We start from the raw sequence: 18,742 nt of genomic DNA, 5'->3' as shown, positions 1-18,742 counted from the left end.
GGTGTGCCAGATGCTTTGTTTCACAGGCCCATAAAAGAGGAACTTCACTTAACAGACCTTTCCATGACACTGTTGGTGAGCTAACTTCTGGCTATGGAGAGGATAGTCATTAATGTTCCTGAAGAAGGGCTCTGTTTATGCCTTTGTTATTCTGAAAGATATTGACTTCTTTATTTTATTAAAACCTACGTTGATTATAGGTGACAGAATATGATAGTGTTGGCCAAAGCTGAGACTTTGCTGAAAAATTAATACAGATTCATTTTCAGTAACTAATAAGCAGAACATTTTGCTCAAAATGAACAAGTTATTATCCTTGGCAGAAGTGTCTGAAAGATCCTAATTCACTTATTGTTTCACTTGCAGTGGATATTAACTGGTCATCTTTAGCTATAATACACATCTGTATGTACATTTTAAATCACCAATGAGTCATTTGAAATGTATGCTTCCATACAAATGCAAGTAGACAGTGAAAAAGCTAATAACTTCAGCATCTAATTGGTCAATCTTCGAGAACCTAGTTAACACATCACTTTGCATTAGGCACTGCAAATATTTCTTAAATTCCAACACCACAGGAACCAAAGAGCACAGAGATATTTTTCTCACCTGTGTCAGTGACCCTCAAATAACGCAAATCTGTTCTAATTTTCATTTCGAGTTTTTATTAACATGATCCCAACTCCAATGCCAGTTTTGCCTGTTTTGCCCAGTTTTACAGACCACTGAACATTCGGATCGTGTTGGTAGGCGTGGAAGTGTGGAATGACGTGGACAAATGCTCTGTAAGTCAGGACCCATTCACCAGCCTCCATGAATTTCTGGACTGGAGGAAGATGAAGCTTCTACCTCGCAAATCCCATGACAATGCGCAGCTTGTCAGGTAGGGAGTTACGTCTTGTCTGCTTAAAAAAAAAGGAGTGCCCTCGGCGAAGCCCTTCGTTTCACCTGCACAGCCCCAGGAGCTGCCATCTTTCTGCAGAGCACACTGCCTTGTACAAGGGGGCTTCTCAGCTCACACCAGGGGGGCAGATGCCACCCTCACCTGGAACTGAAGGTCTTTTAGTAAAGTCTCCCTCTGAACACCCTGGAAAACCTGTCCCTCTACAGAATTCTCATTTCCTTCTTCTAGAACCTGGACATTTTCTTCTATACCAATTTTTCTGATTTTAGCTGTGATGTAAAGTTGTTCTGAGTAGCCTATTTTTTTGTTTTGTTTTTTGTTTGTTTGTTTGTTTGTTTTTGAGACAGAGTCTCTCTCTGTCACCAGGCTGGAGTGCAGTGGCATGATCTCGGCTCACTGCAACCTCCAACTCCCTGGTTTAAGTGATTCTCCTGCCTCAACCTCCCAAGTAGCTGGGATTACAGGCACACGCCACCACGCCCAGCTAATTTTTGTATTTTTTTTTTTTTTTAGTAGAGACAGGGTTTCACCATGTTGGCCAAGATGGTCTCAATCTCCTGACCTCATGATCCGCCCACCTCGGCCTCCCAAAGTGCTGGGATTACAGGCGTGAGCCACCGCGCCCGGCCGAGGAGCCTGTTTTTAAAGATTCATCATTATTAGTGGAAAATGTATGTTTATACAAGATCTAAGGACAGTACTTTGGGTGAATACTGTCAGATTCCTGGAGGGAAAAAAGACTTTATTCCTCCTCCTGTTGTGGCTGTGACTCTTTGGTTTTCTAGATCAGAGAATACCAGGAAGTATAGCACATTAACCTTGTGTTCCCTCTTTAAATCAATATGCATCGAGTACCTGTTAGGAACCAAAGAGTGTTTGGGGGGCTTTGAACACAGTGGTGACCAACACTGTAAATCTCCCTGCTCTCAGAAGTCTCTACTCTACTGAGAGACAACAATAAAGAGGACAATTTCAGCAAGATCAACTGGCAGATGATAAACTAAGGGAAAGCATAGCTCTGTTATAACACAAAAACTGTTGAGATGTTGCCGATGCTTTTATACTTAAAAAAAAAAAAGGAACAATCTTACAACAATCTAAATTAGTATGAAGTAGATGTTTCTAGAAGTGACAAATTTTTATTTAAATCTTTAAATACTTTGTGCTATTATTCTTTTGTTGTCATGTGGCTTATAGCACAGAAAGGACAGCTTCTGGGACAGAGACTTTCCTTTGACAAACCCAATGTAGCTATTGAACATTTGTGGAAAGTTAAAAAACCAGTCCTACCCCATTGTCACTTCAGAAAATGCCTACGTCTGAACTGAGGCTGTTGGCATTCTTTGATAATTTACTTCGGCCATTTTCACAGGGTTCCCCCCTGCCCCTACCCTTGGATATTTGTGGTTGCCTCACATTTTATGCATTGATTAGTCTTGAACTACTAAAAGTACATTTTATGTATTTTGAGTCAGAGTGTTTTGATATTTTTCCCAAATGGAGTCTGTCCAACTTGAACATCTGGAAATAAATTATCATCTTATGTAACCTTATTATTTATACACATGTATAATTATATCTGTTCATATAGTCTATATAGATGTAAATAAAGGCCGAAATTTCTACCACTGTAAATATAAGTATAGTGGGATAGGTGGATAGAGAGGGAGAGAGGGAGAGAGGGAGGGAGGGAAGGAGGGAGAAGGTTTTATATACACTTACCACTTTCTGTTCAATTGACCATAGCTAAAGTATCTAACTTTTCAAACAATATATCTGTATACATACATGGCCAAGATAGTATTGGTAAGTCATTTGACTCCTTTAAAGGAAATTCAACAAATACAGTGTTTTGTTTTTCATGCATGAGGTTGGAATTAACAGCACTTGTGTTCAACAGGCCCTTGGTGTCATTAGATTCATGATCAGGTTAAGATTCCAGATAGAAGGACGACTGCATTGAAGCCATGAAGTCCCCTTCCAGAAGCTTCCTCCCTAGGTGCCAAGGCTTTGTGGGTGCTCGCTTGTTCTACACCGGCTCCAGGGTTGATAATTTTTCTGTCCATTTCAATTTTGCAAGCTATCTTAGCAGGACATTTTGAAAGAGTTTGGGTGTCTGGCAGAACTGTAGTAAGTTACCGAGGAAAGCAGTTAAGCTACGGTGAAAATCTAGTAAACCATCTAATGCATTTCTTTTAGTTAACAGTGATTCTCTGTGAGTATTTTCAGCCTTTCCATCAGCAGACATTGTTTAAATGGAGCAGCTTCCTACAGTCCATTAGGAAATAGGCAGATTACAACTCATAAGTACAAAAGTAATAACTAGTTGTAATCTGAGTCTTGAAAACAAAACTCTAAAAAATGACAGAACCATGACGCAACTGCAGAAATAAAATTTTCAGGGAAAAAAGATAAAATCACATGGGAATATACCCTCATACAGCTATTTTTATTTTTGCGTATTTTATTGCAGGAATATCCAACAGAATTTTTAAATATTAGAGAATGCCCCCATTCTCATTTGATTAAAGAAAGTCCTCTCTTTTATTTCCTAGTGGGGTTTATTTCCAAGGGACCACCATCGGCATGGCCCCAATCATGAGCATGTGCACAGCAGACCAGTCTGGGGGAATTGTCATGGTAAGCCAAGGGCATCGGGAGCTGGTTCCCCTTGATAATGATTCCCCAGGAAGTCACTACTTTTATCAGACTTTGTGAAGATAGATCCTTTCCTTTAATGCTTTTTAGATTTAACTCTATTTTTACTGTAGCTGTATTTATAATTTTATATATCCCACAGTGTTTTAGGAACCATTTAAAAGCAAATTGCACACAGGAAAGGTGGGCATGTAAAATAGCTCAGCAGAGGCAAGCCTACCTCTTTTATGGAGAAACATTTTCAACCAGGACTTTCCAAACCAGGAATTCCTCACAGCACTGGGGTGAGCCAGGGCATTGGGGTTGCCCTCGTCATGCAGCTGTTGGGACGCCCTGTGGTCTCACCAGACATTCCCGTTTGGATGGTTTTCTGATGGTTCTGTCTCCAAGCCCAATGGCCCAAAGTCTGAGGTTTTTAGCTTTTTACCACTGCAAATGCTTTACATACCTTCTGGCCAGTATACAGTTTGTCTTTAAAATAACCTTATTCTTGGAAGTCAGAAACCCAGGTTTATTGCTTTACGAGGACCATTTTGTCATATAAAAGCTATATATGTTTGTGAAAGGAAATACAGTGGGAAAACTATTTGGGACTCGTTATGAATGTAGGAGGGAGGTAGCTTTGATAGGCTTGCCAGCAGGGGGCTTGTGCTCCACTTCATCAGATAATTAAAGGAGAGGTTTTCAGCCTATGCTGTCCCTGCTCTGAAAATTTAGTGTCTCCTCTGCACCAGACCTCAGACAGGGAGTATCCTCAGAGACCATTCTTCCATCTCCATTAAACAAACAGAACCCTGCCCTCCCAAGAAACTGTGAGTTCCTCCATGTTTTTTAAACAGAACATGGTGAATGTTGTTGTATTACATAGTGGAAGGAGTTATGTTCTGCTGATGATTACTTTCTCTCCACCTACTGCCTAATCAGATATTCTTCATGAATATACGGAACCAACATTTCCCTCTTCTCTGGGTTCAGAGATTGGTCATTAATGTAAGCCTGCACTAAGGGTCAAAGCTGCGTGGAGGGATTGCCCCCACTTACTGGATTTCTGGCTTGAGCGGTGACTGCCTTGTTTTCTGTGGACCTGGAGGCCCTGCATGTGATCTCCACCATGGCAGGTCCTTGGCAAGTTTGGTTTTTGTGATGCCAGGTTCATTTCAAGTCAGATCCCAACTCTATTTTTACAGAGCAGACTGTACATTTTTAAGAGGGAATAATCTTCTGTTTCATGGCTCCATGGTCAGTTGCTACTGACTTTGCCACTTCAAGTTGGCATCATATTTTTTTTAGAGCTGGAACTCAATTCTTCATAAGCATGGTAAGTTCTGCTGCTGTGCGGTGCTGAAATGGGCCTGTAACCCGTCTCACCAGAGTAAGCGGCTTTCTTCAGCTCGTGTCCCTTATTCCATTTCCATACAAGCATTTGATGAAAATTCCTTCTTTAAAAGGATACAGGGAAGGCTATTTTTAAAAAAGATATATGAAAATGAATGTGGGAAATATAAGCAAATTATGTGTCATGCAATAAGAATCAATTGAAGATGAAAGTTAATTATCAGGAAATATGTTTTAGCAATTTGACAGCAGTTAACGTCATCCTTAGACACACTGCTTACACGTTCCACATATAACAGAAACATCAAATAGGGTAAAAATGCCTCAGCACCTTTGATTTCTACAAAAGTCATGAAATCAGCAAGATCAACATCTTGACCAGACCAAAAACCTCTAGACTCACTTTCTTCTCCTGTGTCTCTAAAGTTACATTCACGGGCATCCCGTGTGACTGTGCTTCATTAGAGAACTCACAAATCTAACAGGAAGGAATCCATGTAGCAAGGAAGCAGAGATCCTCATAAAATTGAAAACAGGATTGTAGTACCATTTCTGTATTTTCCAATATAGAGCAAATCATTAATTTTAGTGACTGAAAGTCATTCCTTTTTTATCTAACTAGCCTAAAACAGCCTTGGTTTGGAAATAATATTGATAACATGAATAAAGAGATATTTTTTCTTACTACAAATGTAAACTGTTTATCAAGGTCTTTTAAGAGACATTCTGTTTATAATCATTGATGCGTGAAAGAATGTAAAACAATCTGGCAACTAAAAACCAAGACATTCAATGACACAAAAGAATCAGAAGAATATTTTTTAAGGATGAATTCCTTGAATTTTGTGCCAGAGCATGGTAACTTCAGCCCCTATGTTCTTAGACTGACTACATTCTCTTCACCATTGTGTTATTTTCGAGAACCGATTTCCTGAAACATATTTGTAAACTTCCTACAACAGGAAACTCTAAAATCTAAACAAAGTAATTTATTAGGAATTTCATCTACTGTAAGATTATCTTGGTTCCTTGATATGCCATTGTTTTCTTAGACAGAAGCCTCATTGTAAACACTGTCAACAAACCTGTAAGATCTTACATGAGCACACTTTTATCCAGGAGCCTCACACAGACTGTATCAGTGTGCTCTCTGAAATTCAGTATCATATTTGTTTTAGCCCATTTTCTGTTGATTCTAACAGAATACTTGAAACTGGATAATTTATAAAGAAAGGGAATTTATTTCTTACAGTTACAGAGGCTGAGAAGTTCAAGGTAGGGGCACACCTGATAGGGCTTCTTGAGGGTGAGGACTCTCTGAAGAGTCCCAAGGCAGTGCGGGGGATCACACGGCAAGGGGGCTGAACAAACTAGGTCAGGTCCCTCTTCTTCTTATAAAGCCACTGGTCCCACTCTCATGATAACCCATGAATGCATTAACCCATTAGCCCATGAATGGATTAATACATTATGAGGGCAGAGTCCTCATGCCCCAATCACTTTTTTTTTTTTTTTTTTTTTTTTTTTGAGACAGAGTCTTGCTCTGTCACCCAGGCTGGAGTGCAGTGGCGGGATCTTGGCTCACTGCAAGCTCCGCCTCCCGGGTTCACCCCATTCTCCTGCCTTAGCTTCCAGAGTAGCTGGGACTACAGGCGCCCGCCACCACGCCCGGCTAGTTTTTTGTATTTTTAGTAGAGACAGGGTTTAACTGTGTTAGCCAGGATGGTCTTGATCTCCTGACCTCATGATCCCCCTGCCTCAGCCTCCCAAAGTGCTGGGATTAGAGGCGTGAGCCACTGCGCCTGGCCTGACCCAATCACTTCTTAAAGGCCCCACATCCAATACTGCCATATTGGGATTAAGCTTCAGCATGTGTTTTGGAGGGAACAAACATTCAAAGCATAGCAGCACTATTTCTTGGAAGCCTCTTGGAAAACATCTTATCTCTTTCCTAAGTAGCACAAAGCAAGATTCAAACAAGGTATTTTCCTTACTCCATGGTATACAGGCCTTTTCAGAAATGTTGTATATAGGCACTGTTTCTGTAGATCATATATGCTAATTAACTAATTTCAGTTTGTAAAAGTTAAGTAACTATATTTTTTAGTTAATTTCTAGTATCTGTTTGAGCCAAGCCATCCAGGCACTCCACTAAGTTAGGGGTGGCCAAGTAGTGCTTGTTGAATGGAGAAGCCGCCTTCCATATCCAAGCAAAAGGTTAATGAACCCCAGCCGCAAGAGCCAGAGAATCGGGACACCTCCCATTTCCAAAGTCTGCCTGGCAACACAAAGAGCCAGCAAGAATAAGATATAGCTGGATTATAATCTTAAATGAAATGAATGGCTCTTCAGACAGATGACTCAATGTGGTCAGATTTATTATGAAGTATTGTGAATTTTCCAACTGTCCTCCCCGACCAAGCACACAGGAAGAGGCAGGCTCAATGACAACCTTTCAGGGCTCATTTAGAATGTCAATAAGCATGCTTGCACCTGTCACCTTTATATCAGCATCATCTCAATCAAAGGTAAAATGATACTTCTATGGCCCATGAAGGAATGAGCTTTTCCTATGATGCAGGATGACTTTTTGCTTCATTCAATGGAAGAGTTTTGTGGGGCAATTGTAGGAAGCAGGATGGAGACCCTGCCTTGAAGATGTCATATAAAAACATAAAGAATCACACATGTATATGTGCGGCATACAGACATTCCTCAGCAGAAAGGACCCCAAACTGGCTTAATGAAATGTCAAATTATATCTTTTTAAGTTTAAACTAAATGATAGCATTTTACCTTGGTCCCTTATAAGGAATTACATTAAGTCAGATGTTAATGAAAGGTATATTTCTGTGGGGAGGGAGACCTGGGAAATAAGGCCAAGGAGATATGAATTATACACCTGTACTTTTGTGTTTTCTTTGAGGACCATTCAGACAATCCCCTTGGTGCAGCCGTGACCCTGGCACATGAGCTGGGCCACAATTTCGGGATGAATCATGACACACTGGATAGGGGCTGTAGCTGTCAAATGGCGGTTGAGAAAGGAGGCTGCATCATGAACGCTTCCACCGGGCAAGTACCATTGCTTCCATCTGCTTTGACAGTGTGCATGGCTTGAAGTGTGTGTTGGGAACCAGATGAGTCAAAGTGTCCCTCGTTTTCTGGTCAGAGCACCCAGGGAAGCTTCCAAAAAGTAATTCCTTCCCAAGAAGCAAGAGTGGCCTGTGCTACTCTGGAGAGCCATGGGCAGCCAGATGGCAATGCTACATGGTGTGTACAAGGAAGAGGGCTGACCTTTTCCTTGAGGAATGGTGGGCATGGATGCTGTCTGTGTTTAGAAATCGCTAATTATCTTCCTGTCCCAGCAAGTGTTTTTTTTTTGTTTTTTTTTTTTTTTTTGAGACGGAGTCTCGCTCTGTCGCCCAGGCTGGAGTGCAGTGGCGCGATCTCGGCTCACTGCAAGCTCCGCCTCCCGGGTTCACGCCATTCTCCTGCCTCAGCCTCCCGCGTAGCTGGGACTACAGGCGCTCCCAGCAAGTGTTTTTTATTTGAGCCTACGGCTCCAGCTGCCAGGCAGTCCCAGGAGCCAGCCATCTGAAAGCCTGGGCAGTGGAGATGGGCCACATGTAAACTCACTGGGCAGAGTGGAGATGGGCCACATGTAAACTCACTGGGCAGAGTGGAGATGGGCCACATGTCTTTAGAGGGTGCTGGGTAGAAGGTATTTCTTTCCCCAGGGTTGGCCCTAGGGTGTCTCTGAAGTCGGTAGCTTGGGGGTTTGTAGTGTCTCTGCCCTGACATCACCTTACCAGATCTTAGAGGTTTAAATGAAATGATTTCTCTGCTTTGGTATATTACAATGCTGTTCCTTATTTAATGCTTTCCTGACACTCCCGACTTGGTTCAACCAGAAAAGAGCAAGACAGTTCCATTATTTGGAGTGTTCAAATGAAGTGGAAACAGATGCACCTTGGAGGGATTAGAGATTCAGACGTGTTCTTATATCTATAAAGGGCCTATCCCAAACTAGAACTTTGTGCTAGTTTAAGAAGATTCTCATTAGTAACGGGAAGCATGCGCTGGATACAACGCTATCTTCTTTATTATACCTTGAAACCTTATGAACACTGACTTTCATGGAACGTTCCAGCCCAAGCCTGCTCTCTGGGTTTCCCAAAAGGAGACACTGGGGCAAGAGGCAAGTGCTCTGAGCAGCCCAGTGACTCATCTCTGTGAAGACTTGCTGGCCGGGGGACAAGCGTGGTGTGAGGGGATACCTGCTACTGCGGTTTAAAAGACCCAGTAGAGGGAGGAATTGTTAAAGAATGTGTCTGTGCTTTTTCAAGCAATAGCCTTGTGGGCCTCCTGGGAAATAGTTTGTAGGGCATTGAGTTGCCCTTGAAACAAGGACTGAACAGAACCACATAGCTCATCAGGGGATTGTCATTTCATGGGAGCCATCAGGAGGCATCTTCTTACAGCAAGTGACTGATTCCTCATGTTCATCGCCCCCATTTGGGCAGAGGCTTCAGGGGCATCTTTCTGCTTGTGGTTCCCTCTTAAGCATAATTCAAGGGAGTCACCAAGACTTTGTTGAGGAAGTTGCTTTGTGAGTGTATAATGACAGAAACCAAGGATCTGTACACAAAGTCAAAGTACTAACCAATAGGAAATGAAATATTGCAAAACTCAAGATACTAACATGTGTGTCTCTCCAAAAGGGAGGCCACCCTAAAAAGTAATATGTTCCTAGTCACTAAAGGTGTCTGAGCAGAAGCACAGTAATTGTTTGCTGGACATTTGGGGCAAGGATTTCCTTCTTAGGGTATAAGGTTGGGCCAAGGGCCTATAGATGCCTTCTGTTTCCAACATTTCACAAGCCCTGATCGCGATGCGGGGCCACACGCTGGGTGACTTTCAGACAGTGAGTTTGGCAGGAGACTGATGTGCAACCGAGTGGCCTTTGTGTTTTTTCACTCTCAATGAACTCATAGCCATAGAAAATGCACTCTGTGTCTAATTTCCCTGATCATCAGATGGGCACAAATACATTAGCCTATGGGCCTCCAGAAATGGTTTCCCATGACTAAGAAGATCATATTGTTAATATTGTTAATGTTTTTTAATTATTGATAAACCAATGGAAGAGAGGAAAACCTAGATCAAGAACACTGGACTTGAAGAGATCTGGTTGTCCCAATTCTCACACCATTTTTTAAAATAATATAGGCAGTTTAGTAACCCCCTGGCTCTTAACATTCCTCATCAATAAGATGAGTGAGTCAGTCTTCATCCACCCATCCAACCATCTATCCATCCACCCATCCACCCTTCCTTCCTCCTTTCTTTCCATCTGTCTCTCCACCCACTTGTTCACATATTAAACACATATTTTTGACCCCTGTGCTCGTGGGGAGGAATGCATAGATGATGAAGACTCTACAGCTCTAAAAATTATATAATTCTGAAGGCACAATAGCAAGGCATATTTTCTGGCACTCTATATGGTTTTATCTAAATCCTTTCCAATTGGAAAGTCTTCATGGCAGTGCTGAAGAATGCAAGCCAGATTGCCCCAGAGATATTTGAACACCATAGGTAGAAATGGTATTGTTAAGAGCTCGACAAATCATTTAAAAGGCTTTTTTTTCCCCCCATTACCAGGGGTTTGCTAATAGCCTTTATTTGATTTATACCATATTAGCAATTTCTGAGTTTTCTCTTTTGCTGAGCTTGTGCTTTTGTATAAATCTTTTCTATTTGCTTCTCATTTATGATCCCACATTCCTGTCCAGAGAGTGGTGTTTTTAATTTTCTCAGATGGAAAGCAACTTCCTAAGCAAGTAGGTGAATTAATCACAAAAGCCCACAGTGAGGGGGAGGTCGAGCGGCTCAGTCAACCCTCAGTCATCCATCACCCGTGGTGGAGTTTTCCCGGCTGCTCCGGTATTATCTCAAAATGGTGGTTCTCTTACCTCATAGTGTCTCCGAGAGAGTGGGAGAATGGACTCAATGAGATCACATGTCTGTAAATTGTAAATCATTCCACAAAGGTGGTATATTATTACTTAGCTTACAGGGATTTTGGAACTATCAAAAAGTTAAAGGCTTTTTTCAGAATTCCTACTCATCATTGCTGGAAAGACTCCCAGTGCCCTTAGCAGTCACTCAGCAGCATGTCCACAGTTTCCGCATGATGGCTCACTTTAAACTGGCCCACATCCAAACACCAGCCAGCCTCTGTCTTCCTCCTCCCACCACTGATGGAGGCTTGGGGATGTCAGTCAAATTCAGTCTCAGCTCCAAAGGTGATTCAGAGATGAATCAGTAACTGCTTTAATGATATTAACATCTCAGAATCAAAAAGAACCAAGCATTGTAGATGGCTTAAAGGAGAAAAGTATATCCCTTCATATACCTTGTTTATTCTTTATCAAAACATTCCAGAATCCTAACTCTGAAAACATTAACCAGTTGCTGTCACTGACAAATGGGACCTGAGGCCTGTAAATACAAGGATAGAGTCCTATTTCAGCTTAAGACTTGTGTGACTTCAGTTGCACATTGCAGGGATGGTTGGAAGGGGTTCCTTATGGATTGTATCATTAATTACTGCAAGGCTTTAAGTGTGTGTAAGAGTGTGTGTTTTATGTCTCTAAACATTTAAGACCTGTCCTGGAAATGACTCTTTGGCAAAAGCAGTATCTGGGGATTCATGTGGGAGTTTAACTCAGTTGAGTTTATCCATTAATGAGCTTGGAGCCCTTGGTCTTAGGGAGGTGAGGGCTACGTATGCTGCATTTATAGGAGTAAGAAAATTGTGAATGACTTGAACACTCATAGCAAAGAATATTTAGTGTAATAGTAAATGTCACTTCCTAGAGTAGGAAAAAAGGCAATATTAACATTCAAAAAATGACTCTTACAGATTCCTTTTTTTTTTTTTTGCAGAAAGTTTCTGTTAAATGAGAGTTGGAGGAACAGGGCCATCTCCTCAGGTGGGGTAGGTGAATCTGCAAGTCATATTCACCGAGCCCCTGCCACTGTTACACACTGATAGGTGTTAGGGACACAGCTGTGAACAGGACAAGCCTGTTTCTTGCCCTCTTGGAACTGGTGTTCTAGTGGTCAAGAGTTGAAAAATGGAAAATTTAAAACTTGCAGGTTGGGTCAGGTGTGGTGGTTCAAGCCTGTAATCTCAGCACTTTGGGAGGCCAAGGCAGGAGGATTGCTTGAGGCCAGGAGTTCAAGACCAGCATGGGCAACATAGCAAGACCCTGTCTCTATTTTTAAAATAAAAAAATAAAAGTAATAAATTGCAGGTTGGAAGGAGTGCTGTGAAGGAAGCAAAGGAAGAGGACAAAGAGAGGAAACATGGGGTGAGGGAGCCCACTTTAAGTGGGGGTTTGGGGGAGGCCAAAAGGAAGACAGGGATGGAGAGCCTGCAAAGCATGGAAGGAAGGGAGTTCAGGTGCAGGGGACCATGGGCCCGTGGGCGCTGTGGGGACACCTTGCTGCCAGGAGCCTTGGGGCTGTGGGGGGCTGGAGGGAAGTGATGCTGGATAGAAATGGAGGAACCAGAGCCAGCAAAGCCCAGTTGGCCAGAGCAGGAACGTGAATTCTTATCTGCAGAGCAGCGGGACATCATTGAAGCTTCTCAGGCAAGATAGGAATACGATCTGATTTATCTTTTAAGGTTTCCTCATTTTTAAGAAGACCGTGCAGCCTCTGAGATATTGCAGTTTGCCAAGTTAAGGGGTTTTCTGTCTGTACAAAAAAGAAGAGGGAGGCTTCCTTTAGAAGAACAAGTAATAATAGTATGTGAATTCTAGTTTAGTTCTGGTGTAATTCATAGGCATTTGGAAACTGTGAAGAGGAAGGATCCTTCACCAGCACACTAGGTGCTCATCACACCACACTCCACACTCACCTCTCCAGCCTTGTACACTTGATGTAAAATATTTCTTTTGGTTTGAGATTTCTTTTTCCTTTTCCTATAGTGAGCATCCTTTATGGATTCTGTCAGAGAGCCACCAAGGAGCACATTCACATTTTCTTCATGTGTATCTGAAAAGAATTGTTGCCACAGTTGTCACGCGGATGCTGAAATCAGGAGTTTGGGCCTGTCTGGGTTTTGCTGGGTCTATACTGGCAAATGGCTTCAACTGACGAGTGTGTCCCCAGCTGCCAACTGGGAGTGGGGGTGGTGGGGCGGGGGGTGGGGGGGTCGGGCAGCGTGTTCGTGTTGTGCACTGAGGATAATGTGGGATGAGAAAATAAGCAAATGAGGGTTACCCCCTGCTCTCCTGGGGTGCAAATCATTCACATTAAGCTGAGGTCAGACCTTCTGCAATCTACACCCAGATCAAATAACCACGTTTAAGGAGAATGTGTTGCCATCCTACTTCCCCACAAGCATGTATAATTGGCCCATTCGATTACATTTAATTCCATTCAGGACACATTCGTGGCACACCTGCCTGGACATGGAACACAAACAGATGTGTCCCCAGGTCTAGGTGGCCTCCACCCAGGTCAGCCTTCTCTCTCTCTTTTTTTTTGAGATGTAGTCTCTCCCTGTCACCCAGGCTGGAGTGTGCAGTGACACAATCTCGGCTTACTGCAACCACTGTCTCCCAGGTTCAAGCAATCCTCCCACCTCAGCCTCCCGAGTAGCTGGGATTACAGGCACACACCACCATGCCCAGCTAATTTTTTTTTTTTTTTGTATTTTTAATAGAGATGGGGTTTCATCATGTTGGACAGGCTGGTCTTGAACTCCTGACCTCAAGTGATCCGCCTACCTTGGCCTCCCATAGTGCTAGGAATGCAGGTGTAAGTGACCGTGCACAGCCTCGGCCTTCTCTAATGACATCAGAGAAGACAGCAGCCCTGCCCCTGACTCAGGACAAGCTCGCTACAGGAAATGAGGTCAACAGACGAGCAGCTGGCCACCAGGCAGAGCAAAGCCACTCATTTACTCCACTAGTATTTACCATGTACCCTCTAGAGGCCAGATCCTGGGGAGCAGATTCAGAGCAGGCACAGAAACACGAGGCAGGATCCTTGACTTCAGGGACCTCACTGCAGGGTACCTCATCAAATCTGCTTACACAGTCCGGGTATCAAGCACCATCTAGAAGTGATTTCAGTGTGAGCCTCTAAAAGACAGAGAGAAAAATCTATAACCATAACATCATTTCACATCTTTTAAAAAGCGACCAATAATTTATTACAAACAGGGAGCAAAGGTTAGAAGAGGCAGCAGGCAGAAAAGATATCCTGGAATAGAGTCCAGTCTAAACCGATCTCGGAAGAATTAAATACAGGCTGGGCAGACCGCTCCCTGAAAATCCCTACTTCACACTGTGGGAAAACTGGATTTCTCTTGGAAGAGATTTCTGCCTGAAAAGGTGTTTTAAGAGGGTAAAATGAACTGCAATTTTCAGTGAAAAAAATCCCCCAAGGGCTTTGGAAGTGGTAGGAATTGATAGAAATTCAATGTAGCGGGAAAGTCCACACTCTGTAGAACTTGCTTTCCTGAAAATCAGTGGACAATACATATCGTTAGAATTCTCGGCCGGGCGCGGTGGCTCACGCCTGTAATCCCAGCACTTTGGGAGGCCGAGGCGGGTGGATCACGAGGTCAGGAGATCAAGACCATCCTGGCTAACACGGTGAAACCCCGTCTCTACTAAAAACACACAAAAAAAATTAGCTGGGCGTGGTGGCGGGCGCCTGTAATCCCAGCTACTGGGAGGCTGAGGCAGGAGAATGGCGTGAACCCAGGAGGCGGAGCTTGCAGTGAGCCGAGATCGCGCCACTGCACTCCAGCCTGGGCGACAGAGCGAGACTCCGTCTCAAAAAAAAAAAAAAAAAAAAAAAAAAGAATTCTCCCTCGAAATTTGGGGTGCTGTTGGAGATTATGAAATACATTTGTCATGCTGGAATTTTACCAAGATGGAATTGAAGGGAATTATTTTTCCATCTTAACTCTTCATTTGAGAGTGATAATTTTTTTTCTCAATGAAAAGTTTAAGAAAATCTTCATTTCCTTCCTCAAAGTGTTAGGTGAAAAAATGGAAATCTTTATCCAGAGAGAGAGAAAAAAGGAGGAACAGCTACAGAATGAGGAACTCTGGTAAGATGAAAACACTACTAGTTAGAATCAATTTAATTACTCAGCCAGAGTAATGGAGTCAGCTGTACCCCGACATTATCACAGGGAAAAATGAACTGGCAGGAGGGATTCTTGAAAACAGTTCAAGAAGGGCGCATCAATATACAGCCTGTTCTTGTTTCTTCTCCATGTAATTAGATATTGCTCACTGGAAAATGAAAGAATTTGTGTGCAATTCCATTAGAATATGAAAAGCTGCTGCCCAAGGTAGAATTGTCCTCCCTGTTAAGCTGTACACAAAATAGAGATCAAGCTCGGGAGGCCGATTCTGTGTGGCCACTGATCCTTGAAAATCCAGTTTAGGGGAATGAACGCAGACAAACTGACATTGACCCTGGAGGATTGCATTCATGGTGTCCTGTTTCATCGATGAACTTTTTTAATTTAATTTAATTTTTTTGAGACTGAGCCTCGCTCTGTTACCTAGGCTGGAATACAGTGGCACGATCTTGGCTCACTGCAAACTCCGCCTCCCCAGTTCAAGCAATTCTCCTGCCTCAGCCTCCCGAGTTGCTGGGATCACAGGTGCACGCTACCAAACCCAGCTAATTTTTGTATTTTAGTAGAGACAGGGTTTCACCATGTTGGCCAGGCTGGTCTGGAACTCCTGACCTCAAGTGATCTGTGAGCCTCGGCTTCCCAAAGTGCTGGGATACAGGTGTGAGCCACGCGCCTGGCCCATGGATGAACTTAGTGAGATGGTCATGACTATACCTATTTTATATATATGTATATATATATATATATTTTTTTTTTCTTTTTTCTTTTTTTTGAGGCAGAGTCCATTGGGGCCATCTCGGCTCACTGCAACCTCTGCCTCCCAGGTTCAAATGATTCTTGTTCCTCAGCCTCCCGAGTAGCTGGGATTACAGGCGTGCACCACCACACCTGGCTGATTCTTTGTATTTTTAGTGAAGATGGGGTTTTACCATGTTGACCAGGCTGGTCTCAAACTGCTGGCCTCGAGTGATCCACCTGCCTTGGCCTCCTAAAGTGCTGGGATTACAGGCGTGAGCCACCGCACCTGGCCAACTATACCCATATTACTGGAGCTCAGAGTGTTAAATGAACTGCTTGCATTTTTCCAGACCGACCTAAGTAGAAGCCCCAGGACATAAAGTCAAGCGGCTTTTTCCCAGTGTGTTTGACACATGGAAGTGGCCGTGAACACATCTGGGCTTTATGAGAGAACTAAAGCTGCCTCAGTACAGAGCCATGTCCCAGTGCAACCTCTGGGCGGTGGGAGGTAGCCCCATTTTTAAGCCATTTAATTCTGCAAACCTCCTTCAATTTATGTTCCAACAGCAGAGAATGCTTTCCTGTCACTGGCTCGTTAACCCAGCATTTTATTTGTTGTACAGCATGTGTGAAAACATTTCAGCTGAAATCCTGCCAATCCTGCAATCCTCCTCCCACACACTTACCCCCATGGCTTCCTCCTCTCCCCAGGCACAGAGGCCACAGTGTGGGGTAAAGGGTTATTTCTAGACTTCTCTACAACAGACAATATCCAAAAGGACTCATTTTCAGCTCCACAAGGTCAGGAGTTTGTGTTTTGTTTATTGCTGAATCCCCAGCACCTAGAACAGTGCCTGACACATAGTAGAGCTCAATAAATACTTCTTGACTGAAAGGATCCATGAGCGGGTGGCTGGATGATGGATGCATGGATGGGAGGAAGGAAGGATAGATAAATAATAGGTAGATGGGTCAGTGGATGAATGGATAATGGGTGGGTGGAATGATGGATGGATGGATGGACGGACGGACGGACAGCCGAAGGATGGATGGAAAGAAGGAAAGATGGGTAGATGGATAAATCAATGATAGGTAGGTGGAGAGGTGGATGAATGGATAATGGGTAGGTGGAAATGGATAATGGATAGATAGATGGTACAATGGACAGATGGATAGACGTTGGCTGGGTGGGTGTATGGAGAGAGGGACGATGAGTACAGCACAATTAGATAAGTGCAGAGTGAGGTTTTCTCTTCCCCATCTGTGTAATGGCAAAATCTCTGGGGAGAACGCTCTGAGGCCACTGTCTTTTGTACTAAATCTAGCAATTGCAGCAGCAGCATTTTCGTTTTTTGTTTATTCCACATCATTCTACAATGGATTTACAATAGTTTGCAATAATACACACAATACAATAAATAGAAGAAAATAAAAACAAAATAGAGCAGAGAAAACCCAGATAAATAGGAGGCAGAGTCCACTGCTTTTCTGTACATAATCCGTGGAGACCTGGGTGAGGGAAACAATTTGCTTTCAAACAGTAGAGTCTTTCCAGCAGGGCCTTCCCCTGAAAGTCTTTGCTTAATTTAGCTAAAGTGGGAGGAGAGAGATCAAAAATATCAAATCTAAAAGCAGTTGTGAGCATAAGACTTTGTAGTACCATTCTCCAGTTTACAAAGATCTTTGGCATCTCCTTTCATTGTCACAGCCCTAAAAATAAAGAACAGGTACAATCGTCTCCATTTTACAGGTGAGCACACTGAGGTTCAGGAAGGCCAGAGGGCCCACAGGTGGTCAGGGTCATTCTGGATCTCAGCCTGCAGCCTCAGGCTCCTGATCCATTCTTTGGCCTTTCACTGGGTACCTGTGAGCCTTTGGCTCGCAGGCTTGGGGATGGGGAGGGTTGAGAGGGACAGCTCTTTCCCATTCGAGTTCCACATTGCCCTGGTGGTAACTTCAGTGTCAGTTGCTCAGTGGGGCAAGAACTGGGCACATGTAGACTTCAGCCCTGGTGGCAGGCTTGGAGATATCTACCGTGACTGCTTTTTCTATCATATTTGATTAGAAGCCTCTACCCTGTTACAGGCTTGCTAAGTCAACAGAAAGAACTAGCGTATTCTGTGCAGGTCTGTCTACTGGGCTAGGAAGAAAGGGTGGTACCATTTCAGACACGCCCACTGTCCCTTATTAACCACTGCATCTGTCCATGTCTACGAGAGTCTGCTCCCCCAACAACCCCCACACAAATTCAGCAGTCATTTCTTGCAATGAAGCTGAGTAACTCGTCTGATACATGGCCTCTGATGGGCTGAGGTCCTTTTAATATGGACACTGTGTCCCCCGCCCCTGGGTTCTTGGTCTTTCAGGACTTGGTGCAGGAAGAAATAGCCATCATAGCTCAGAAGTGAAAAGTCCACTTTTTGGTAACATCCAGAAGCTTCCTGTACATGTCTCAACTGACCAGAGCTCAGTTGGTGTCTTTATTAAAAATTCTGGGAAATTATATTTGCACTTAAATTGGTTTCAGGGAGGAGGAGCAGAGGTCAAAGTTCACAAGTTAAGACCATGAATTATAATGTGCTGCAGATGGCTGTATTCTGGGGCCCAGGTGTTTGCTATTAACAATGGAAATGGCCTACTAAGGATCTTTCTGATCATTTGCTCCTGGCCTGGCGGTTTTCTTAGCTTTCTGTGGTCCGTCTGGTTGGCCCACTGGGTCAGCATCCAGTTATAAGGCAGTCACTTTCTGTTTCTGGAGTGGACGTGAGGATGGATTGCCCCATTAGCTTCAGCCTCAGTTCTGTTCTATCGTTTGAGCCTGTGTGGTCAGAGCTGTGTCCCTGTGCACCGCTGGGCAGCAGAGTGGGCTGACTCAGGCCCAGTTCCCTCTCCCATCACACCGTGAGGAGGAGTCACGAGGC

General features: G+C 43.5%; 1 protein-coding gene across 3 annotated transcripts in view; it reads left to right on the top strand.

Moving 5' to 3' along the window:
- Positions 1 to 18,742, top strand: part of ADAM12 (ADAM metallopeptidase domain 12) — a 377,010-nt gene that overhangs the window by 287,881 nt on the left and 70,387 nt on the right. For all 3 annotated transcript variants that reach the window (XM_019034886.4, XM_019034889.4, XM_063710574.1), the window contains exons 9-11: positions 717 to 886; positions 3,463 to 3,547; positions 7,827 to 7,975. In XM_019034886.4, the coding sequence (XP_018890431.3) occupies positions 717 to 886; positions 3,463 to 3,547; positions 7,827 to 7,975 (404 nt within the window). The remainder of the gene's footprint in view (positions 1 to 716; positions 887 to 3,462; positions 3,548 to 7,826; positions 7,976 to 18,742) is intronic.

The sequence above is a fragment of the Gorilla gorilla genome, chromosome 8 (assembly GCF_029281585.2).
Source record: "Gorilla gorilla gorilla isolate KB3781 chromosome 8, NHGRI_mGorGor1-v2.1_pri, whole genome shotgun sequence".
NCBI lineage: Eukaryota > Metazoa > Chordata > Mammalia > Primates > Hominidae > Gorilla > Gorilla gorilla.
Note: the sequence above shows the minus strand (reverse complement) of the source record. Positions and strands in the feature narration are given on the sequence as shown.